The following is a 22,795-nucleotide window of genomic DNA, read 5'->3' as shown; positions in this document are numbered from 1 at the left end:
TTCGGGCTTCTTCTACTTTAATCGAGCAGAATTTAATTAGCGATAAAACAGACCGGTGTGACGTGTTTACACGCCCACCAGTGGGAGGGGAAGGGGGGGGGGGAGAGGGGGAGGACAGTCATTATAGACCGTTAGAGCATCCTGGATTATCTACACGCAAAATTATACATTTGAAGAAGGGCGGGCTGAAATTTGAATCTTTCGAATTGGGCAGACGATATATGCGAATAAAGATACTTCAAAACAAACAAAAACAAAACCACGTCTTTAATGTCTTCTTTTTTTTTTAAACCACGCTTTCCGATGACCCGCTCGTAAACACGTGTGACCTTCACAACAAACGAAAACAAAAACAATAACAAAAGCACGTGGTCCCACCCACCGATAAGCCCACCCCCCGCAAAAACACCACGTGATAACGGCACAAGCATGCGGTATGCGGTATGTGTGTGCGTCTCTTTTTCGCCTTCGTGCTTTCCGCTTCGGGTTCGGCTTCGTGTTTCGTCGTGCTCTTCCCGCACACTCGGATCGGGTGAGAACGAGAGAGAAGCGCGCACGTGCTACCAGGTGTAGCCTGCTACTGGTGCTGCGCTCCTGTTACAAAACCGACCAATTTTGGTTTGCTGACGGCGTTTCGGACGACGTGTTTTTTCGCTCGCGGCACCGTTGCGGTAGCCTACTCGATGTTCTGCGCTCCTGTTACAAAAGCGACAATTTGCGACTGGTTGGCGGCTTGCGCGTTTTCGAGGTTTTTAACGTTTTTGCGCATTTTGGGTGGAGAGATTTCGACCGCCGTAAAAAGTGCATTCTGCATCATGGATGCAATTCGGATGTGGGAATTAAAATAAAACGCTATTTATGTTGGTTTAAAACAAAAACAAAACATATTTATTTATTATTCTCATTTCTATAATTCGTGTTTTTAAACGGTATTTTCTTTCGTACATTTATTTTATTTTCTCATTTTATTAACCGCAAACCTATCGACGAATCGCAAGTAATTGATTAACCGCACTCGCGGCCACACATTTACATCGCATTTGCGGCATGAAACCACCTGTAATTAGTATCCCCGGCACCCTTCCCTTTAATCGGATGTATGAGGCGGGCTTCTTTGTGGCCAAATTTTCCGCTTCTGTGCATCGAACCAACCACAATCACGACGATGCATCATGCATGAAACCCGCTGGAAGCTGTCTGTGTACAATGCATCGATTCTCTCCCCCCCCCCGGTTACCGTTACCGCAACAGCGGCCGATTGATTCCCCCGTTCCGGATAGTTCCCGGATCGATGGTTCACCACATTCGATAGGAGAAAATCCTTCCCCGCTCTTTCCAGCTCAACAGTTGATTGACCTCCGGCAGGTGTGCATGTGCAACGGCATGCAGCGAGAGAGATGCATCTCCCGAGGTAGAGCATGCACGGCACGCCTCGTTGGCGCCGGAAATGATCGATCGAGATGCCAGTGCACGTGGTCCGTTAGAACTTGAAGTGTTTCTCTTCAGCGAGAGAGACAGAGAACGAGTGAGAGAGCCATTTAAAATCGAAGAAGATGAAGCAACAAACACCCGGTGATGTCATGGACACCTTCTCTGGCATGCCGTCATTGCCGCCCATCGGTCACACATCGCGTCTGGCTCTGCGGCACGCAAAATTACCCTCAAGCATGCGGCAAAAGTAAAACACCATTAAAATGAAAAATCAGCGCCTGACTTGCACGTGTCCTTCCGCACTCCTGGGAGCAATCCGGAGTGCCGATTAGTGTCACTGGGCGTCCCTTTTTTTGTTAGATCCGCTAATCTTCCTTCCGGTTCGTGTTACCGGACCGTGCCACACCTTGTTTACTGTTCTATTTCACGCAGAGTGGTCACCGGGAAGGGTGACCTATCAAAAAAAAAAAAAAACACCGTCGTATGCCATCATCATGCAGCTGGACGAGGAACATGAAGGTTGGAATCGTAACCCACAACCCGAGTGAGCATGCGAATGGCGACCATCAAACCGGGGAAACAAGCATCCCGTGTGGATGTGGTGTGGACGGCCACCAGATGGGGAAGCTTAAACACACACCAGACCATGCCACCTGTGAGCGTTCGCATCATCACTTAGCGGCCAAATTGCCCCATTCTCTTTTTCGATCCGTTTCAGCGGCTCTTTTATCGCTCTGGTCACATCTCTAGCCACCGCCGACATGTCCCACCGAATTATGACCACCGTAACGCACCCAATTCGCCCACCGTGCGCAACCAACGAATGCCGTAACGCGCCGTACGCGCACGCGGCGTTTTCTCGCTCGGGAACAGGTTTTTCTTTGCCGTTTTGGTTGGAGCAACCGAACACCAGCGAACCCCCGGGGCCCGACCTGGCCCTGGCTGACTGGCTTGGTTGGTTCCGGTGGTGGTGGCGTGTTGTCAGTACGTCGCCCGTAGCCGTCGTTCGTTGTTTACCAGCCGTAGCGTCCTCCGTTCCGTGCGCGTGAAGTGTCCTTTTCGGCGAGCTCGTCACAAAAACCCACCAACAGAGTGGGCAGCATCCTCCCGAGACAGGCATCCGGAGCACTGGCCATTTTGTGCTGTCCTGTGTGTGTGTGTGTGTGTGTGTGTGTGTGTTTGCGGTTCTTCCTTCTTTATGAGCCTTTGCGTTCGCACACGTGCGCCAGTTCCAGAAATTGATCTCATCGTGCATCGTTCGCGCCGCTGCTTTTGGGCGTTTGGTTCCGGAATGTAGGGCATATCAAGTGGTGCCGTGCAGTGCGTGTGTGTGTGTGTGTGTTTCGGGTTGCAAAACCCCTTCTTCCTGGAAGAGAAAAGTACGAGAAAAAAAAATCAATTCTCACACGCGGTACAAACTCACCGCCTCCTACGCATCGATCGAAGTAGGGCGGTTTCGTAAGGCGATGCCCACCGTGTGTCAAAACGACGACGACGGGGCAGCAGTGTAGTGGATAGAAAATAGCAGCCTTTGGTGGCATCTAAGAGAAAAGGCAACAGAAGAAGAAAACCCTTCCGTGGTGTTGTTTGGAACAAGTTCGAACTGGGAGCGGTACCCGAGGAGCGGGCAACGGAAACGGATCTTCATCCCCAGGCGTCAAGGACAAACCAAGTAAGCCTGGGAAAAGTAGCCCGAGCTGGTGTTGCTCGGTTTGGTTGGTTGGTGAGAGCGAGAGCAAACAAAAAAAATGAAGCAAGCACGAGAACGGGCGATATCAAAGCCATCGTGAAAGCATAATTGCCATATCCCGGCGTTTCGGCACCGGAAGGCTTCCGGCTTACGGCCGCTAATCGCTTAACACACCGTTGCCTGCTCGAAGGGCCTTCTACTCGATTATTAGAAGTGAAATTACTGGATGTTAGAAGGAGGAAGAACAAAAAGAAGAAAAAGAATGGTGCTCTAACCTAGGTTGCTTCGTTTACAACTGTTGCTAATGGTGCGTTTCCTTGACGATTGCGTTCCCTTTTTGCACCCACCGGACCACCGTTGAAACTGTTGTCCATTTGTTTGTCGCCGTGGTTCCGTTTCCGAGGCCACAGTGAACCCATCGATTTCCTTCTATTTCTCCTCGTTCACCTCCAACCGTCGCCGCATTAGCTCCTCGAGGGTTGCATTATTTAAGAGGGCAATTTTCAACCTGCCACTTTTTCCCGGGAAACCGGTCAGCGTTGTGGCCAGGGGTTTCGAACAACAAGTGGTTCTCGAAGCTATTCCTGCACAGGATGACGAGCCTCGGGTGGTGACGGCATCGTCGACGGCCTGAAATTAGAAGCAATGCGATCACATTTGCAACGTTAGCAACATTTCTACTGAGGGCTGCTCGAAATTGAGCCGTTGTTATGGGCGAAAGACCGAACAAATTAAGGCCACCTTCACCTTTTCCAGTGGTTGGGGGATGAAGACGCGAACACACGAAAACCAAAGAACGGGCCGTGGGAAAAGTAAATATCAACCTAAACACAAACGTGCGGCTGCATTCTTTAGGAGGCCGGTTCCGGATGGTGGGGGGTGTATTTTGGGAGCCCACGCGGTTTATGCTCACGTAAGCTCTCGACGGAGAGAGTGCTTATGTTTGTTCGCTTGTTGTTTTTTTTTTTGTTTTACTCCCCTCTGGAGGTCGGTGTGCTATCAAAATGCTTCTGGAAAATGGGACAGATGGAATATCTCATGGTACAAAAAAAAATGAAAAACGCCACATTAATGTCGCGCTCGTGTACGCAACGAACAACGAACCGCGGGGGTTAAATTTTCATCAAATCATCTCATTTCACGCGGTGCTTCTTTTGTGGGTCTTTCCGGTCTGTGGCCGCGCGTGAATTGTTTTCACTTTCAGTTCGCATCGTAATGTGCCGGAACCGACCGAAAGAGTGGGGTGGCCAGAGTGCGTGGGTTTTTTTCGGGGGAGATTGCTTTGAAAACCCGCACTGGTGAATGCAAAAGCTGGAAACCCGAGCCATAATATTGCATACACAACATGTGATCTATCGCGAAAAGAGATGGCCAAAAATTCCTAGTTCCTCCCATTCCATTGTAGCGTTAATACCCGTTGGCTTGGAGGCCCAAAAGTGATCAAAAACTACCACTACCTCATTTCGGTGTTAGAAATTATTCAAAACCCCATCTCACGCTGGAGCACATCCTCAAGTGAAACCGAAACTCCATCTCATCTCGGCTGATAGCAGCCAATAAAAAGAAACAACCGTGAGGAAGCAAACGACGCAACAGCTGAATTTGCTGGCCTCTCAATAACAAAAAAAAAGCCCCTCTCCAATACCTGGCTAGTGGTGCCTCCCTCCTCCGTACGATGTTCCATTCACTTAGCGCTGGAATGCGTGAAGAAGATTGCATTCATTTATGCTTTCTTTTCGGGAAAGGTGGGGATGAAAAAGTAACAAACAAAACACAAACCCTCTCGCAACAGCGCTAATGAATTCCCTGGCTTGTTTTCGGCGCGATGAGCGAAACGTTATTACCGAACGTGGTAAAGGGCACCGAGAATAGTGGAAGCAACCGAGAAGGTAGCTTTAAGCAACACCCTTTGTTTGGTTTCCCGTTCAACTGCGGTGGCTTTGTTTCCACTGGGAAAAGGAATAAACGGATGTGCGGCATGGCGATCATGATAGCTCGTAATGTTTGCAAATTTGTTGCCGAGACGATGTCCAGCATGAGTAGATCATTTAAATAACGGCCTAAAGCCTCAACAGTCACAGGCGGATATACCCGTCTATCATTTGCATACAGTCAAGCAGAGTGGCATCATTTGTTGAGTACTTTTCTACCTCCTCTGTGTTGTGGCAAGAGTCTCATAAGGAAAGCGCTTTAATCTTCATCATTCGCACACCGTTTGGATGAGGTCAACAGGTCGGAGGGAAACGCCTTCGTCTTCTTTAGTCGCAAATTAGCACGAACCTGTAACCGTGGTACATGCCCATCGGACTGGAGTTTGTTCGGTATCGATTTCCGGCACGTAATGCACATAAAATTTGCACGTCTATAAACAACCGCCCCGATGCGGGTGGAGTAAGGAAAACAGAACCCAGAGCAAGAGCATGGGTTGGGTCGTTATTTTCCTGCCATCGAAATGCCTCCATCTCATAAACAACGCATTCCTGGCTCGGAACGGACGGCTAGTTTCTACACGGTTTGCTTGGGTGCCGATCGAAATTAGCACCAAAAACAAACGAATGCTCGACTAGGCGCGGCGAACAGTTTATGTCGCATTTTAATGGCCATTTCTGTTGCTACATTTACCCCCAGCAGCTGATGTTGCAAATGGCTGCAAAATTTGCACCTTTCAGTCGACATTTGACCGTTTTTTCAACCGGTCTCTGGGAGTAATCACACCGTAGTCGTCTAAGCAATTTCCAGGGAAAGTGATTTTAAGGTTAGGTTTCAATATAAGGCCACTTTCCGCTCTAAAAACCATTCTTATAGCGACTAACTGTTATTATCTAGTATATAGCACAAAATATTTACTTACATTCGTGCACCTCCGCAGACCGATTCTCGATGCCATACGTTCTTATACGCGGGAACCTTGCGTCCTATGGTCTCAAGCAACCCTTCCGGGTGTTGGTTTCCGGCCTGAAAGGTAAGCAGACGAACTATAGCTGACCGTCTACGAGTTAGTGATACCAGCATTGCAACTTACACGTATCTAATGTTCGATCCAGCGGCCGATATCGAACAGCTGAACCGTTTCCCGTGCGGCGGCTACAGAGATGAGTCCACCGTCGTCTATCTGCAGCATCCGTGCGTGATATTGACCGCACTGGAGGTAAGTTCCTCACCACGCAGACGGAGAGAAACCTATAAGTGGTTTGCAGGCCATTAGAAGATGCTCATTGTGAGTGCTAATACTAGTTAGGGGAATCGTTATTACCGAGACATGTTGTGGTGTCCTTTGGCGTTTATAAGTCCTCCATTTGATGCTTTTCGCAGGTGCTCGGGTATCGCGTTGTCGCCTCCTCGTCCACGGCCGTAAAGCAGGACTACAACGAGTACATGTGGACGATGCGGAAGGAATTCAGCGACCCAGAGCCGTTCCTGAGCGAGACATCCTCGGCCGTGGTCGAGCGTGACAATCTGGCAAACAGCGGCCGGGAAGGTGGCAATTTCAACGGACCTAACAGCAAACTAGACCTACCGGAGTAGGGTACGGTGTGCACAACAAAGACGGGACACACTACGCCGGTTGGGTTGCGGTCGTTTTACAATTTACGTCCGCGCCGATCGCACCCGGTAGTAACTGGTTTTTTATCCATTTTGATAGCCATTGGCTGTCATCGTGACAGCCGCAAAACGTCAAAAACGGCGTTCTGATTAAAAATAAACACGCACGACCAAAAACTTCGCCGCTTTTCGTTCCATCCATCACTGTTCTGCAAAGCCCTGAGTTTCTGTGCAATGACCGCCTTCAGTTCGTTTTGTAGCAGCAAATTTAGCATAAGTTAATTGCACCACCGGCCGCTTAGATTACGACGCCAGTGGCAATTAGCGCCCAATCCCCCAATGGCAGCTATGAATGATCAACTCAAGGATCAAGGGGGACATGGCGATTGCCACGATCACACGAAATGTTCGACCAAAGGGGTCGTAGCGACGCAGTCGTTAACTGAGCTGGATTTTGATCGTGGTATATGGAGCGCCGGTAAGGTAATGCACGTCCATTATTGCCCGATGGATGGACCACTTATCTCAAGTATATCTACTGATACCTTTGCTTTTCCCCTATTGTTATCGTTAGCGATGAACAACGAGATCGAACGCTTGGATATGCTAATTACCAAAGGACACCTTAACGACCGGGATAGCTGTGGGTACACCGCCCTTCACTACGCCGCACGCAGTGGCCACCATGATGCTTGTCTGTTGCTTCTTTCGCGTGGTCTTGGAGTCGACGAAGTGACGAATGGTGGCGTTACGGCACTACACCGAGCTGCGATGATGGGTAAGCGCCGTTAATCCGAGCCTATGTTATCCGTCCGTGCTTACTATCACGCGATTATCCATTCCACACCTTCCAGGGCACTCCAAGATCGTCCAGTTGCTGCTGGCGCACGACGCGAATCCGCTTCATAGAGACAACGATGGCCGCACAGCACTTCATCGGGCGGCTGAAAATGGACACCTTCTGTGTTGCCAGCTGCTGGTACAACGTGACCCCACTCTATGTCGCATGGAGGACGCTCGCCAGCAGAAACCGATCGATCTTGTGCGCGAGCATCAGACTAATTCGCACGAGCTTAGAAACCTACTGGCAGGATAACTCTGTCCTTTCGCAAAACTCCTTGTTCCTCCTCTTTTACGCAGCTTCGACAACGCACGTGGTCCCTTTTCCCAAATCGCTTACCAGGATGCACTCCTTTCCTACCGCTGCACGGAAAAGTCTGTTCTTTATCTGATTGCGCGCCTAAATCAAGAAGCGAGGTAACATTTCGCACAAGGCCTTTTTTGTTTTAAAGCTTAGGTAAGAATGTGCGTACGTGTGTGTGTGTATATGCGCCTTTGTAATAGACAAATCTAAATAAATGAGAGCTAATTGAACTTTAAAAAATTGCTTCTACACATTTCGGAGGTCGTTAGGCCAACAAACGGTAACGGCATCTTTTGGTCTGTCCCACGTTCTCGCGTGTCTTTTTATCGTCACGAAAGAAAGGTGGTTCATTTTCGTATATTATATACTTAATCCACACTGTCGAGTTCTCCCCTACACTTATATACTTAGTTCCTTCTCAACCACCTTCACTGTTACTTACTTCAATCGAATGGAACGTCGTATGCAGATTTTCAGCAATAAATCGTCGCCTTACTGCTTGTTATCCTTTGCATTCTGGAGCGCTTGCGTCATGTACAGCTTGGCCAGTGATTGCGAACAGAACTGAGAAATGTGCTGAGCGTACGTGTTGATCTGCCCGGACACGATCATCGGGTTCAGGCGCGTCGGTACCGGAATCGGGCGGAACAGCTTGTTGACTTCCTCCTCCGGAATGGCTTGCTCACCCTTGGCGACGCGTGCCGCGTTCTCCTGGGCGTGCTTCGCCAACATCCGGTGCTTCTCCTGCTCTTGCCGGATGGCAGCTTGCTGGTATTTGTTGAACTTGGTCGCTTCGTGGTTCAGCTCGTCCACCCGGTCCATCATGCAGCGCAGGTGATTCTCGAGCACGGACGCCGTACCGAGGTCGAGGAAGTGCGTACCCTCCTCTTCCGGCACCATTTCCGTGAGCTCCGTCATCATAATGTTGCACAGCGCCGAGTTCGTGATCACGATCGGGATCTCGATGAACAGGTTCTCGTAGCCTACCTTCAGATTGCGCAGCGCTTCGGGCGTGAAATCACGCTCCTTGTACATGGCGATTGCCTGAGGCGTCAGCCGGTACGCCTTCAGCGTCAGGAAGCCACGGGCCGACTTTTGCGTGTCGTAAATCACGACCACCGACTCCTCGATGTTAGTCTGGTAGTGGTACTGCGACTCGAGCAGCGTGACGGACAGGAAGTTGCCCACATCCGCGCTCTGGTACCAACCGACGTGGAAATGGTCCACGTTTACACGCCGCAAGCGACGCATCATGTTCAGCTGGTACTCCTCCTCGTCGATAGTCTCGTCGGACTTCGGGAACGGAAAGCAGTTGGTGATTTCCAGCCGATCGTCCACCACCAGACCGAGCAGGGCACCCTGCGCCACTTCCATGTTGTTCAGCGATTCCTCATGGCAATGTTTCACCATTTTCATTGCCGTCTACGAAAAAAGAAAAATCGTATGAATTTGTGAAGCACTTTCATGACAAACCATCGATGAACACACAAGCGCACGCACGGAACTACACAAAGCCACGCATTGCGGCCCTCCGCACCGAACCGAGGGCATTGGATATCGTTTTTCCAGGCATCGTACCACGCATCGCGAGTCGCTAGGACGCGGGAATCAACGCGGATACGTAATTTCACTTACCAGGCCATCGCACTGGACGTAAGAAATGGTATTATCCACAGGCTGGGAGCGACCACGATTTCCACCACGGCTTGCCATTTTCGTGTTTTATGGAGAAGGAATGAAGTGACGTTAACGATGTGACATTCGCTCTCTAGACTGACAGCCATTTGACAGGACATGCGCTGTAGACGCGCACAGTGGTTTGGCACCGGTCTCCGAACGTAGCAATAAATTGAAATTAAATGGACGTTACAAACTGAAGTAAAGAAATTATTTGCAACAACGATGCTGTGGAATGTTTTAAAAAGGATCCCAAAAATCATTGAGCCAATCTCGCGAGCACGTGGTAATCACGCTACCACGTGGCGGGTGAACACGTGCTCGACCCACTGTATTCTCACACTGAAAATTCAACACCGCGGCACCAGTTTACATCAGTTCGTAGCTTCATGTATTTCATCGTTTCTGTATCATAAATTTGCGGGCTTTTGCACCAATCCATACAGCAAACCATACGTTAAATTTACCAATCATTTAAAGGTTTTCCTGTGAAAAAGCAATCTAAACTTCTAAAATCTATTTCAAATGAACGTAGCCTTTCACGGGGCTGTGTTTCCCCAAACTTTGCATCTGGATCGCTTGATCATGAACGCGATCATTTACCTAATCTTAAACTTGGATGTTTCCTGTGTGGCTTGAAATTACGTGGCACGCGAACGACTAGAGCGTAATGACACATAGATAAATTACTTATTCTCCTCCTCCCCGCGCACGGAGGGTTCCTCCCCGCGCACGGAGGGTTCTTATGCACTTTCTCATGCTATTGCACTTTCGATGGCCTATCGATTCCGTTGGGCACTACGTGGTGGAATGGGTTACAAATTATGTATCGACTAGCTAGCACGTATGCAAAAAGAAAAGCTCTGTTTACCACCTGACCGGACACGCAACCGGAAACGGAAGAGTAATTCCTGCGTTGAACCACCAAAATCAAACCATTACAGCCGTTGAGTTGCTTTCCTCCAAACGCTGATGATGTGTTGACACTTTGCTTACTTATTGGAATACATGTTAATCGTTTATCGAAAAGTGTTAAAGGGTTTCTAAACTTTCATCTTCTACCCGTTGCCAAACGCGAAATGTTTGTTTCCTTTTGTTTTTTACACAAGGATATCGTTTACTGGGAAGCAGCTACTCATCGCCCTCCAAACCAAACGTTCCCCGACGCGCTATTCTCACCGTTATTTTCCATTAAGTAGACATTGATTCGTTTAGTACGATCCCTGGCACCCCTCAAGGATGTCGGGGTGCTGATGCGTACGTTAGCGATATTAATATATATGTAATATACACTGTTTCACTCGGAGAGGCTTGCTTATGGCGCGTAGATGTACGATGAGATATTTAGATTTAAGTTTCAAAGTTTGCTCCACTATACTACGGTTTCATCGGGCGAATGGCGAATAACGTATTTGGGGGGAAGGTTGGTTTATGGTGCTTACTGACTAGAAAATGAAGACCAAGGGGGTACCTTCAAATAATTCTACTAACTGTGCGCATCTGAGATCGACTCTTCGCCAGTGGAATGATTCGATTCGTTTCACTACTTGGAGAAGAAAGCTGGACAAAAAAAAACCTAACGCTCCTGCCGTCTCTCCTCTAACGACCTGCGATCGTGAGCCGATTGGCAGTAAGCACGGGAAGTCTTATGCCCAAATAAGGTAACCACAATACTGTCGTTCTCGGGGTGTATCGTGTAATACATAGAGGATGCAGTTCCTTTTCGAAACGTATCAACCCACCCTACTCAAAGCACTTTCAATTATACGAACACACATACGCACACACTGTCACACAAGTTGTTGCCCAAAAAACGTCCATTGCCAATGAGTTCGGTACGAAAGGGTGGTAATTTTGTGCCTAAACCAGTTGCCAAATACAAGTAGAGAGCTCTTATCAGACTAACACGTGCGCGGGTTCAAAAGTATCCCCCGCGAACCCGGTCGTTCGTTATTTCTAGTTCACGCTCTTCCCGAGACCACGTGGTCGCGAGGATACGCCTCTTCATCGGCCACCCTTGGGTGGCGTCCTTGCAGGCTCCTCCTCACCGATCCACCACGGTCAGTCCCACGTGCTTCCTATTATCCTAATAATTTTGCCTAACCTCCCGAAAAGGTACCCGAATGAGTTTCTTATTAAGTTTTGCCTTTAGTTTCTTTTTTCTTCTATCGCTTAAATTCCAAAATTCATAGTTTACATTTGTGCTCCGTTGGGTAGATCGTGCCGGACGACGACGAAGCTGCAAGGGTGCGACGCAATGCCCGCACCCTTTAATGCAGCCGAACGCCGATCGAGCCGATCGTGTCCCGTTAAAAATTTTGAAACAGAAGAGAATACGTCAACGAAAGAGGAGATTTCTTTTTGTTGTTCGTTTGGTTGTTTGCTTGTTCTTTATCGACTAGGTCCACCCGGCGGATTCGGAAATGTACCGAAATGTATCTCCTTTTGGTTTTTAGTCTCATAATTTTGATCGACTCACGTTCACTCTGCAAACAAATCCCTATCGAGATGGTCAACACTCGCGGTGGCAGGCCGGTGAAAGGAACTTAAACGCAAGTTCACATTCTAATGCTTCATTAGCAAATGATAACAAACCCATACCCCAATAAGGAACATAAGCGGTATCGACACATCGGTTTCATGCCAATGCAACAATTAACAATAGAGGTAATGTTTAAAAAAAAAAACAATAAATACGACTAGCAATTAATCACATTCTACCCACGGCCGCACACCAGCATGTTTGATGTCACATCTCGCCAAAGACCTGTTCTCCCATGCACACAGTTCAATTCCGATGCCACCATTCATTGTTCGCACTCGTTCAACGTCCTCTCCTAAGCATATGCCACGAGCTCACACGGAATCCACATTCACACCTCAGTTCATCTAACCTTCTTAAGCCTAGCTGGTTTAATCGAACGATTACGAATGTTGCCACACATTATGTTGCTCCTCCTTACATGCTATGTTGCCATATGCTGCCTGTGGCCAGCGGTTTCACCGTTCAGAGATGACTATGTACAATGGTCAAAAGCCCTGCCGCACATGGCGATCGCTTTCGTCTTATGCCTAAAAACCAGCTCCAGGTGAGGTTTACGTCTAGAGCAGAAACTTCACAATACGAATGTCTTTGTGGTTTTTACTAAATTTTGGTTATCATGATCACCGGAGGCGAACGCCGTCGTGACGGCCGTCCATACCTCGCCGCTGACTAGACTGACTAGAGTGACTCGTCTTGTAGGGTGTGCATCTCACCGAATGGTGAATCCACCCTGTGGCAAAAAATAAATTAGCACACGCACTTGTTAAGGAACCGGCTGCTGACTATGCACTGACGAAATGCCGCCTACCACGAGCTAGCGGGCGTGTGATAACAACTTAAAAATAGGGCCTAAACGTTACAAGACGTGCGGTGGCAAAGAACTAACAAATTAAATTGAGCTACTGTGAACCACGAGGCGGCCACAAGCGTATCGAGCACGCTCAGTCACTTAGAAAAGGTACTGATCGATCACTTGCAACTTGCGCACCTTTATGACGGCGCTGCCCTCGGTAACGGCTTCCGCAAGGTAGTTTTTAATGAAGTACGGCAACGCGAGCCGATCGAGCTTTTCCCGTGTGTTCACGTGCTTGATGATGATGGCCCGGCACCGGTCCTGCAGGTTGACAAAGTCACGCCGCGTCTCCGACAGCATCATTTCCGTTTTGGCCGCCGTCGAACAAACGATCGGGTAGAGTGGTTCTCGTACCTGTTGGTGGGGACGTGGGGATGAGAAAAAAAGCCGTCTTTTAGTCTCTCGATTGGAGTCGTCGAAAGAATGGATCTTACCTCGTTTAACCCGCGGAAAGCAACACCCAGACAAACGTCGTCCTTGTAGTACGTCAGTGTGCCCGCGATGCCATCAAACAGCAGCCCAATCTTGGCCGGTTGGTTCTCCTTGAAGCGCTTGGTGTAGTTCCGGGCGACGCCGGCATGCCACAGGAGCCCCTTGTGCGAAAGGCCCCACCCATTTCGGTCCTCCCCGAGCAGGTTCGTGAACATGTTGACGTGCAGCCGGGCTTTTTTCGTGCCAATACCAAACATCATGCTGCAACGAGAGAGAGAGAGAGAGAGAGAGAGAGAGAGAGAGAGAGAGAGAAAGGAGAGAGTTAAAACGCGATAAGGATCTAGCAGTGAAGCCACACAGCAGTAGTTATAAACCCCTAAAAGCGGAAGTGGACTTTCGGTTTATGGTGATAAATCTCGCCCAGCCGACCCAGCCGGGAAGGAACTTAAATGTTTGAGCTCGGTTTGGGTGGGGAAAAAAACCTTTACCGTGGAATCCGTGTGGTCAGGACATGGGATGCCTTCGAACCGCATAAAACTAATCCCTCCACAAGCACAGACCACTTTCGAAACGGCTCAAAGCAAACATCACGTACTGGCGTAATCCTGCCGCGTGAGGAGCACGAGATAAAATGGTGGCGTAGGAAACTGGACCTTTAATTCGCTCTAACCCAATGTCTGGGGAACTCGCTTTTTCCTAACAGACCGTCGAGATAAACGGCTGAGACGAAGAAAGGTTCCGCCATAAATCTGCATTTAGATAAGTGACGGAAATAAGGGACCAAAAGGCTGTGTCGCTGCTCTACATGGCAAGGGCAAGGGCAAGGGCATCCGATTCGTTCATTCGCTTCCGAAATGGGAAACTGAACAACCCATTCAGAATAATTAATTCCCCACCGTGGAACGGCACCATCTCGGTGCTCCAAATCTCAACCCAAAACGCTCCTTCAATTAAGCGAACTTTGAGGTGGAGGTACCTTTAGTACACCCACAAGTACACCTCCCATTTCGCAGTTGTCTGTCGCTACGTTTCAATCTGCTCCTTCTCTGGCCCCAACGTGTTGAAGCCACTTATTAATAAGCAAAACGGCAAAAGTGGTTCTTAATGTGCCGCCATTTTCCAAAAAGGCTTAGTGCCGAGCCCATGGATTTCCCGTGAGCCGGTAGGGCTCTCGAACGTGGCCACGTTCGGCAGGACACCAGGATCAAATCAGCCTACAGCTTCATCGAGTAATTTCCGGTTAATAGAGAGATGAACAAAGAGAACCTTGCGAGGTACAAAATTAAATCTTCCCCGAAAGAATGAGGCGGCACGAAACGCCCAAGAAAAGCGCCAGCCCCTTTTTTGCTCCAAAATGGCACCCTATTTTGTGCTTGCCTGCCCCGTGCTGGGGGAATGGTCTGTTTGTTATTTCAGACGCGTATCCTTGCGCCGGTACTTCAACGCAGACACGCAAGGGAGTGAGCGCTGTAATTTTAATTAAAAATTAGATCATCTCTCTCTCTCTCTGTCTTTATTTCTCTCATTCTTGCATGTTCGTTTCCTTGTCCCTTTTTTTGGTTCACATCGACATTCTTCCATCGAGAAATGTGTTATCCGAGCCCACCGGGTCGTCTGATCAGATTTAGGACTGACTGAAGTTCGTGGTATTTTTAACATAAGGCACCTTCGAAGAGTTATCTTCGGTGAAGAAATGTGCCCATAAAATGGATGACAAATTCTGCTCTGCTCCCATTAACAGTTCGAGAAGGTAAAATATTTGCGCCCAGTGAAAAACCCGTCCACCGGTCTTACTTATGCAACGCCAAAGGGCAAACCGTTTTACTGTCTCAAAACACACACACACGAACTTCCGTTGAAACGAGCAGAAACTCTCGAAGGGACATTTTTGTCGCATGAACCGGCACCGTTTTGCAGGAAGGAAACAACCCGGTCGTCGCGCCATAAATTGCGGTGGAGTGTGAACGAAAGACAACGAACACAGACCGCCAGGGCACATGGTTGACATCCTTGAAACCTCGAGGACCTCTTCCTGCAAGGCACTTGCGGTACGACCGTGTGCGACTTGTTTGGTGGCGTTTTTTTTTGATTCTCGATGCGCCAAGACCTGCCATTTACTTCGCGTTCAGCCACTCGCTGGCGATCCACCGACCGGTTGTAAATCAAAATGAATTTTTTAAAGACCTTCCCTCATCGTGTAAGGGTGCTTCAGAGTCTCACACACACACACACACACACACATGGTGCCTTCAAATTCGTCCCTCACATTCCAGGGCCCCGAAGTAGTCCTTTGCCAGCGTCAGACGAGTGTGGGTGAGGCATCCATCCAAGCATCCTCGCGCGACACGTACTCCTCGGGGAGGGTTTTTTCTTCCGGTGGAGGTGGCCTTTTTTTGTGTGCACCAGACAAAGGACCTCCTCTCGAGGAAAAACACGCGAGTTCACGCGCTGGGCCGGGGCTGAAAGGGCCGGTCGAAAATACAACGATTTATGGCATCAATTAGGGCGTCTGGAAAGTGCTAAACCACAATCCGCCGCCGTCGCCGCTATTCTTCCACCCACCCACTCACCACCACCGACACACTGGTCATTAAAATAATTTCCCGGAAAGCGAAAAGCACCCTCCCAGGGGTTGATGTAACGATCCGGAGAGGTGGGAAAACTCGAGTGGAAGGAAACCCCGGGATGCTCGACCGTCTATCAAACATGGTTCGATCGGAAATGGCAACTTTCCGGCGGTCGATGTGCGTGTGTTCTGCGTCCTGCGTTTATCCTGTCCGTTTTACCTGCCCAAGGACACGGTCGAGGTGTCGCAGGACGAAAGTGTTTACCCAAGCAACGACGGTCTCGGAAAAAGCGAATGTACCGTTTGGCGGCGGGGACAATTGATTATGATAAATTACGGTCCAGCAAGGACCTTATTTTGTGAAAGTCCTTTCGGCAAACTACTTTCGCTTCCGAGTCGGGCGTGGAAAAGCGTGCAAAGAACATGTCCCCCTGTTTACGATCGCACGAAGATTACGCTATTAGTTCTGCTGCTGCTGCTGCTGCTGCTGATGGCGATAAACTATTGGAATTTTCTTGTTTTTCGCATCCTTGCTCCACTCCGGCGTAAGGCGATCCTGTTCGAGCAGCAAACAAGCGCACACCACGAATTGGCTCGCCATTTTTTTTTGCTGCTCCTGCTGATTCAGCGAAAACTGCACAGCGAAACCGCCCCCACCCCCGTGGGAGGTTGTGGGAGGAAGTTTATTACCCGACCACTCACACACACATCCTCTCTGCTGCTATCTGCTTGGGTGGCGTTTTTATTATTTTCCCTCCGTTCGGCGCGGGTGGTTCGTTATTTTCCCCTTCTCCCGTGGCCCTCGAAACCGGTTCGCCGGGGTAAGTTTTACTGCGCGTGGAAAACTTTTTCCTCATTATATCGACGGTCGAGACGAGCGACGGCACAGTCCGCGGGAGTCCTGATAGTCCCGAAATAAAGTTGTACCATGTACTCTTGTTTGCTTTCGTTCGTTCGTGCTCTTCTCCTGCTAGGGGTTGATGAGGTTAATCGTTAAACATTAGTGCGGCGGAGAGGAACCGGCCGAAGGGAGTAAGGAACTCGTGTCAGTTCAATAATTCACCGTGGAATCGAGCGGCCATTCCAAAATTCCCACTATTGCTGGAAAACGACTCAGTTTTCCTTCAACAAGAATGCCAGCGTAGAGCTGGAAAAAAGGAAAAATGAAATCCCACAACAATGAAGCGCGTTGAAGGAAACAACAATGACGGCTCCACACACGTTGGAGAAAAGGACCTACTCCCCCTGCCCTCTCCTAAAAAAAAAAAAAACAAAGGCCAAAATGGCGCCCCGCCCGAGGGCAAAGTGCGGTGAATCAACAAATGAGCCAGCCAGCCCTTTTTTTGTGTTGCTGTCCCATCGCGAAAAGGAAACCCGCCCGACCCGCGGTGGCATGCTTCCAATTAGTGGCCCACCCATGGCGTCGCAGGGGAATGGGGGCCACAGAAAAGACAAGAAAACAACGAAGCACGGAAGCCAGGAAAAAGGAAACGCACAGACATAACAACCGGACCACAAAATGCCACGTTGCGCTGTCCGCGCGCGCGTTATTACAACTGGAGCATTTTTCACCCAGTGTTTGGTGGGGGAGGGGGGAGGGGTGGAAAGTTGACCCCCCATCACACTCCTGGTTCGTCCTTTGGCTCACTTTTCCACCCCCTCCCCGGGCGATGTCATATTTTTCGGGTGGCGTTCGCTGTCAGACGGGAAAACTCGACTACGCGTGGGCTCGGGCCCTTTTTTTCCATTATCACCCTCGCGTTCGTTTTTCCATGCCACCCGCCGTTCCCGACTGGCGGTGCGTGGGTGTGTGTGTGTGTGCTTGACGTAACCCACATTCGCCTCGCGATGACACTAGGGGGATTGTTTTTGCAGCACGCGAAAGGATCTGACGTCTGCTAGAGCGAGAGTTCGCGTCCAGTGCGTGAGACAGAGACACCGTTGGCAATGGTTGCTGGGATGGATTTATGATTGCCCGCCGTACTGCTGTTGCTGCTGCTGCTGCTGCTGCTGCTGGTGGTGTTGGTGGAATGATAACAGGTTTTCGCCCCTTGGCGAATATCGATTTTCCTTACCTTGTGCCGAAGACGCGATGCGATAGACTGATTTCCCAGTAGTAGCGGCCGTTGTTTAGCACGCGCGTTCCTCGGATCCCGGCCGTACCCTTGCTCCAGTTTGGGTGAAAATACACCCGCCGGTTGTCGGATCGACTGAGCCACGCCTCCTTCGATCGGTCACGCTTATTCCAGACCCACAGATCCTCGCAACCGTTCACGAGTGGTCGCTCGTGGCCAGGTTTGTACGGTGCCTGCGGGTACTCTTCGCTGTACAGCGCTCCGGCTTCCATCGAACCATCGCCTCCATCCGTTGGGGACCGATCGTCCTCAGCACCCCGCATCAAACCACCCCCATCACCACCACTCTCCGACGAGCTGGACGACGAGGACGATGACGATGACGAGTCTGATGGTTGGTGAACGTGTGAAACGAGCCCTCCACCATCCAGTGATGGCCCATGGACACCTCCTGTACCACCACCACCACCACCAATACCACCAGCACCACTTCCACTTCCTCCACCCACGTTCCGGCCCTCGTTGATCGTCATCAGTTCGTCCTCGTCGTCACCGACAACGACCGTCGTCGTCCTTGTTCCGGTGCCGGAGTTGGCCCGCGATGCAACGGCACAACGACTTCTCGCCCTCAGCGAACGCGGTGACGGCGGTCTAACACTCATGCATTCTCCGGGGGTAGCCCGCCCCGCCAGTGCCCCGCTCGTGCCTCAGTAGTGGTTGTAGTAGTGCGCTCCTCCCTCGCTCCCCCGGTGGAGCATCAGTTCCGCTCGGTTGCGGCGCGTGCGACGCGGACGCACCCCGAGTCCCGTCCCAAAGTGGCCACCGTGGCCACTGTGGCTACCGAAGCCACCGCTTCCTCCACCACCACCGCCGCCGCCACCGCCTCCCCCTCCGCCGTGTTTGCCCGCGTCCAGATGGCCGTGGTTCGGGTGGATGAGGAACGAGTTGTAGCACCGCAGCACGAGCTTGTTCAGGAAGACGCAAATGTTTTTCAGGAACAGCAGTATCAGTATCAGAGTCATGCGGAGACCTTACGGGTGGTTTTTTTTTTGCGCAGCCCACGCGACGTACCGGGGCCGGGCGGGGTGTTAAACAACCCTTACTACACTCTCGCGCACGCACACTCGTGAAACAAGCGCCCAGCGGATGGCGGGAGGGGAGGGGGGGGGAGCGAATTTTCGCACCGACCGTCGTTGCGTGGAAACCACGCAGGATCGCAGGATGCCGTGCCGAAGAGTGGCAGGCCAGAACCCCCGTGTGGTAAGAACCGTAGGGATGATTGTGTGTGCGATTTTCCTTTCCTTCCGGGTGGTGGGTTTCACGACGGTTTTGAGCTGCAGGCTACGGGCACCAGTGTGGCGCACGCTGCCCGGACGATGTGCACATTTTGCCGACTTTTTTTTTCTTGTTCGTTTCGCGTCAATCGATTTCCGTTTTCCACTCACTCACTGGTGCGATTTTTCCGACCGACCACACGACCAAGCGACACGTTCACCGAGCCACAACCATCCGAGTAGGCAGGCGCTGCGTGTTTGAGAGCGCAACCACCGTCTTCCTTTGCGCTGTGTGGCACTTGTGCCTCACGGAGTTGCACCGCACACACACACACACGCACACGGACAGGCTGTGGGAAAACACGGGGGGGGAGGGTGTGGTTTTTCCCGTCCCCGTCCGGGTTCGGGCTACTGCGACGGCGCACTGCCGTGCTGTTGATTCATCCGGAGCAATGCAACGCTCGGGTTGCTGCTGTTGCTGTCGGAGAAAGCCCCGTGGGGGTTGAATCGTCCTTTGTGGGTGTGGGGAGGCAACGTTTGCACTGGAGATTATGCAAAAAAAAATAGAAAACTACACCACAGGCTGCACCGGAAATGGCAGCAAAAGAGGTTCGAATCCTCTGCACAAAACACACACAGACTAACAGACTCGTCTGATGTAGGGGGTCCTAGTAGGCAGTGCCGTTGCTGATAAGCACCCTGCTGACGACAATGTGATGATGGCGAAATCTCGTTAAGGCCAGTTTACAGTTCGCCCCTGATGCTGTTTAAAATGGGGGCGCAGAATTGATCAGCTGGCAGGACATCCAGGATATCCAGCAGCGAACGAAATGTGCGCAGTTGGGATACTGTTCGAAATATGGGAGATAGATATGATAGTCCTTCACTAGGATATTCATCTGGGCTGAATTTTGTAAAGATACTTGAATTCTTCATCGTTAATGTCCTGGTTCGGGTATTTCGTGTGGCAAAAAACAGCATTCACCATACGATTCCATTCGACTTGTAAACAGTCCTTTAGGTGGAAAATAAGGATCTAAGCAGGCCGGACCATCTGGCCTTGGTGTTTGTGCCCTCCCAACCAATTCCACCACACACACACACACGTGCTCGCAAACAACCCCGATGCGAAGGGACGAGAGAATAATGGTTTGCTTTGCTTCCCTGCCCGCGGTCGCGCACTTCGCGAGCACCCTTCTTTCGAGCGGGGGTTGAGAAGGCTTTTGTGTTGCTCTCCGACGGCTGGCGTGTGGCCGTGTTTTCCTCCCGCTATCGATCCGCATTTGCGCCGGGTCGAACGCAAGTGAGACAGATTTGTTTTGGAAGGAAAAAGAAGGGTCGTAAACAGTGCGTACGTACGAACGCAGGGAAAACGGGCGGCTGAGAGGGCTCCTTGCTGAGAGGCATTGGATGGGAAGGAAAATCGTGCACTATGGGCGCACGATAGCGTTGGCGAAATAGTTCCGTTCAGTTTTTTTGCTGATATTGATCGATTTGAACAGGTGGTACAATTCGATTTGAAAAATATAAAATAAATTGAATATGATTTGGAAATTTAATTAGTGATATTATTTAATAGAAACACATAACGAACACCTTCACCAGCAAAGTTATGACTAACGTACATCGTAACATGAAATAAGGACTTGGAAAATGTTAGTTTCCTTTCGATTGGTATGAACAATCATTTCACGACGGTGTGTGGCTTCTGCTACAACCCTGCAATCGTTTGGTGAGGGAAGATACACCAGCCTGGTCTTTATCGCACGATGCAACAGCGGTTCTTATCATTGAGCAAATAATCATTTGCATATCGCTCGTTTCGATGTAAAAAATGTGTTACTGGTTAACCTGCGACTTATTAGTAAACCGTACCCACACATCAATTATCATTTTGGTAAATTATTTTATTCAATTCAGCACGGATACAACACACTTTCCACCATACTACCCACCGAATAGATTGCCTTACACCTATAGTCTAGTTCAGCGTGTTTTGTATCTTATTGTGTTCACGGTTACTGGTAAAACATGTTGAATATCTATCGATACTGCGGCGTCGACGAATAGGGAAAAGGAAAAGGAGTGTTTTCAAAGGTGAACGAACCCTTGCAGAAATGAAAAAAAATGCCCCTGATCAAGTCCTTTCTCCCGGTAAAATGTAACTGTCTTTACATCGTAAAACGACACCAACAAAACAATTAAGAAACATGGAGAACGAAACAAAAATATTGCAGAACAGAATACATGTGTATTCTGTTGACACGAAAACAAAATCAACTAAAAGAACACAAAAACAACTACTGAGAACGAAATAAACGAATCACCTTACATCGCCCGCCGTCGCTTATTTAACGAAATCTGGATTTGGTTCGATCTTATTGGTGAACTGGAGATGATTATCGATGATCTGGAACATCTCTTGTGGTGCTGGAAATCGACCTGTCTCTAGCTTCGACCACACGGGCACATCGTTAAGCGTTATCTCAAAAGCGCCCGATGATATGAGCTATGTTAGGTGCAGGGAGAAGGAGAACAAAAAATGTACATCGTTAATAATGCCTTTGCCCGCGTGTATGGTTGTAAAATTACGAGTACGAGGGTCGTCGTTACCTGAGCTTCTATGGTGTTGCCAAGGAAAAATATCATCATCGATGCGTACAGCTTGTTGTTGAAGCACCACTGCCACCATGGGGCGAACCGGTTGCCAATGTAGCGGCTGATGTCGTAGTTGGACATCAGGGCGATGATCAGTAGGAGCTTGGTGATCAGCAACACCTTCGACAACAGCATGTTGAACCCGGACGGATCATAGTTTCCACCGCGGATCGTAATTTCAGGATACTTCTCGCGAATGATGTTGTAGTAATCATCGAATGCTTTGCGATAGCCGCAGGAATAACTGGGGAGGAATAATACGAAATAAATGCCATGGTTCTGTGGAATGTTTTATCCCTTGGTTCGATCGTTCGCTTGGGGAACGGTAGCTGTTCTTACCAGTAGAGGAACGTCATCGTAGCACCGTAACCGCCAACATCCTGGCTGAACTTGGTCAATGGTATTTCCTTTTCGGCCACAACCGTGCTCAGAGCCACACCGGCCAGCAGCACCACGGCCAGAAGCTTAAAGTGCCTTCTTATCAGTGAATGTAACATTTTACCTACACGTGGTAATATCTATTGGGTATCGGGGCAACGTTTCCACTCTAATTAGTTTAGTAAATGCGGGTCTCTAGTCAATCTCCACACTTCGCGTTTTGGCTATGTGCTATGGCTTAGTTTTTGCCTCCTCTTCTTCTTCGTTTTACGATGTAGGCCGATATGGCCGTTTATGTTTGCGAACGACTTGAACTATCCCTGAGCTTTAGCTAGCCTTGTCACATGGTTACAATTTACCGCTGATTTAAGGCGAGAAATTCGATTGTAATGCGATTCTTTACAGAAAAAATAGTGAAATTCTTAGCTGACAAAAATACCGATCAAAATAATCGTGCGCACACACAAACATACACTTTCTCACATCAAATGTCAAATGGGTGAAGGCACCCGTCAGCTGGCTTTCAAAA

General features: G+C 49.6%; 6 protein-coding genes and 1 long non-coding RNA gene across 7 annotated transcripts; 2 read left to right on the top strand and 5 right to left on the bottom strand.

The window, feature by feature from the left end:
* Positions 1-3,661: 3,661 nt before the first annotated feature.
* On the bottom strand, positions 3,662-6,242 carry LOC128723133 (uncharacterized). The gene is made up of 3 exons (XR_008410810.1): positions 6,144-6,242; positions 5,973-6,076; positions 3,662-3,751 (listed from the first exon to the last, which is right to left on the bottom strand). It is a non-coding gene; the product is annotated as an uncharacterized LOC128723133 (long non-coding RNA).
* Positions 6,002-6,950, top strand: LOC128723132 (uncharacterized). Its single transcript, XM_053816844.1, has 3 exons — positions 6,002-6,083; positions 6,166-6,269; positions 6,434-6,950. Exons 1-3 carry the CDS (start codon positions 6,002-6,004, stop codon positions 6,644-6,646), a joined length of 399 nt encoding a protein of 132 aa, XP_053672819.1. The 3' UTR covers positions 6,647-6,950.
* A 12-nt stretch (positions 6,951-6,962) lies between these two features.
* Positions 6,963-8,003, top strand: LOC128723131 (ankyrin repeat domain-containing protein 39). The gene is made up of 3 exons (XM_053816842.1): positions 6,963-7,142; positions 7,239-7,442; positions 7,519-8,003. Exons 1-3 carry the CDS (start codon positions 7,004-7,006, stop codon positions 7,758-7,760), a joined length of 585 nt encoding a protein of 194 aa, XP_053672817.1. The 5' UTR covers positions 6,963-7,003; the 3' UTR covers positions 7,761-8,003.
* Positions 8,004-8,105: 102 nt separating this feature from the next.
* On the bottom strand, positions 8,106-9,527 carry LOC128727861 (eukaryotic translation initiation factor 3 subunit H). The gene is made up of 2 exons (XM_053821811.1): positions 9,444-9,527; positions 8,106-9,230 (listed from the first exon to the last, which is right to left on the bottom strand). Exons 1-2 carry the CDS (start codon positions 9,519-9,521, stop codon positions 8,301-8,303), a joined length of 1,008 nt encoding a protein of 335 aa, XP_053677786.1. The 5' UTR covers positions 9,522-9,527; the 3' UTR covers positions 8,106-8,300.
* Positions 9,528-12,979: 3,452 nt separating this feature from the next.
* Positions 12,980-18,618, bottom strand: LOC128722456 (SPRY domain-containing SOCS box protein 3). Its single transcript, XM_053816119.1, has 3 exons — positions 17,957-18,618; positions 13,318-13,576; positions 12,980-13,237 (listed from the first exon to the last, which is right to left on the bottom strand). The coding sequence occupies exons 1-3, from the start codon at positions 18,616-18,618 to the stop codon at positions 12,980-12,982; spliced, it is 1,179 nt and encodes a 392-aa protein (XP_053672094.1).
* Positions 18,619-18,663: 45 nt separating this feature from the next.
* Positions 18,664-18,978, bottom strand: LOC128722453 (uncharacterized). Its single transcript, XM_053816115.1, has one exon. The coding sequence runs from the start codon at positions 18,976-18,978 to the stop codon at positions 18,664-18,666; it is 315 nt and encodes a 104-aa protein (XP_053672090.1).
* A 2,150-nt stretch (positions 18,979-21,128) lies between these two features.
* On the bottom strand, positions 21,129-22,636 carry LOC128723352 (thioredoxin reductase-like selenoprotein T homolog CG3887). The gene is made up of 3 exons (XM_053817082.1): positions 22,228-22,636; positions 21,844-22,132; positions 21,129-21,739 (listed from the first exon to the last, which is right to left on the bottom strand). The coding sequence occupies exons 1-3, from the start codon at positions 22,383-22,385 to the stop codon at positions 21,578-21,580; spliced, it is 609 nt and encodes a 202-aa protein (XP_053673057.1). The 5' UTR covers positions 22,386-22,636; the 3' UTR covers positions 21,129-21,577.
* Between the last annotated feature and the right edge of the window lie 159 nt (positions 22,637-22,795).

This window comes from Anopheles nili, chromosome 3 (assembly GCF_943737925.1).
Source record: "Anopheles nili chromosome 3, idAnoNiliSN_F5_01, whole genome shotgun sequence".
NCBI lineage: Eukaryota > Metazoa > Arthropoda > Insecta > Diptera > Culicidae > Anopheles > Anopheles nili.
Note: the sequence above shows the minus strand (reverse complement) of the source record. Positions and strands in the feature narration are given on the sequence as shown.

Coding starts and splice junctions, on each gene's coding strand:
- LOC128723132 (XM_053816844.1), top strand. CDS start 6,002: ATGCCATACGTTCTTATACGCGGGAACCTTGCGTCCTATGGTCTCAAG. Junction 6,084..6,165: donor GTTGGTTTCCGGCCTGAAAG/GTAAGCAGACGA, acceptor TGTTCGATCCAG/CGGCCGATATCGAACAGCTG. Junction 6,270..6,433: donor TGATATTGACCGCACTGGAG/GTAAGTTCCTCA, acceptor TGCTTTTCGCAG/GTGCTCGGGTATCGCGTTGT.
- LOC128723131 (XM_053816842.1), top strand. CDS start 7,004: ATGGCAGCTATGAATGATCAACTCAAGGATCAAGGGGGACATGGCGAT. Junction 7,143..7,238: donor TCGTGGTATATGGAGCGCCG/GTAAGGTAATGC, acceptor TGTTATCGTTAG/CGATGAACAACGAGATCGAA. Junction 7,443..7,518: donor ACACCGAGCTGCGATGATGG/GTAAGCGCCGTT, acceptor CACACCTTCCAG/GGCACTCCAAGATCGTCCAG.
- LOC128727861 (XM_053821811.1), bottom strand. CDS start 9,521: ATGGCAAGCCGTGGTGGAAATCGTGGTCGCTCCCAGCCTGTGGATAAT. Junction 9,231..9,443: donor ACGTCCAGTGCGATGGCCTG/GTAAGTGAAATT, acceptor CTTTTTTCGTAG/ACGGCAATGAAAATGGTGAA.
- LOC128722456 (XM_053816119.1), bottom strand. CDS start 18,618: ATGAGTGTTAGACCGCCGTCACCGCGTTCGCTGAGGGCGAGAAGTCGT. Junction 13,577..17,956: donor CATCGCGTCTTCGGCACAAG/GTAAGGAAAATC, acceptor CTCTCGTTGCAG/CATGATGTTTGGTATTGGCA. Junction 13,238..13,317: donor CTTTCCGCGGGTTAAACGAG/GTAAGATCCATT, acceptor CCCCACCAACAG/GTACGAGAACCACTCTACCC.
- LOC128722453 (XM_053816115.1), bottom strand. CDS start 18,978: ATGACTCTGATACTGATACTGCTGTTCCTGAAAAACATTTGCGTCTTC.
- LOC128723352 (XM_053817082.1), bottom strand. CDS start 22,385: ATGTTACATTCACTGATAAGAAGGCACTTTAAGCTTCTGGCCGTGGTG. Junction 22,133..22,227: donor ACGATGACGTTCCTCTACTG/GTAAGAACAGCT, acceptor ATTCCTCCCCAG/TTATTCCTGCGGCTATCGCA. Junction 21,740..21,843: donor GCAACACCATAGAAGCTCAG/GTAACGACGACC, acceptor CACCTAACATAG/CTCATATCATCGGGCGCTTT.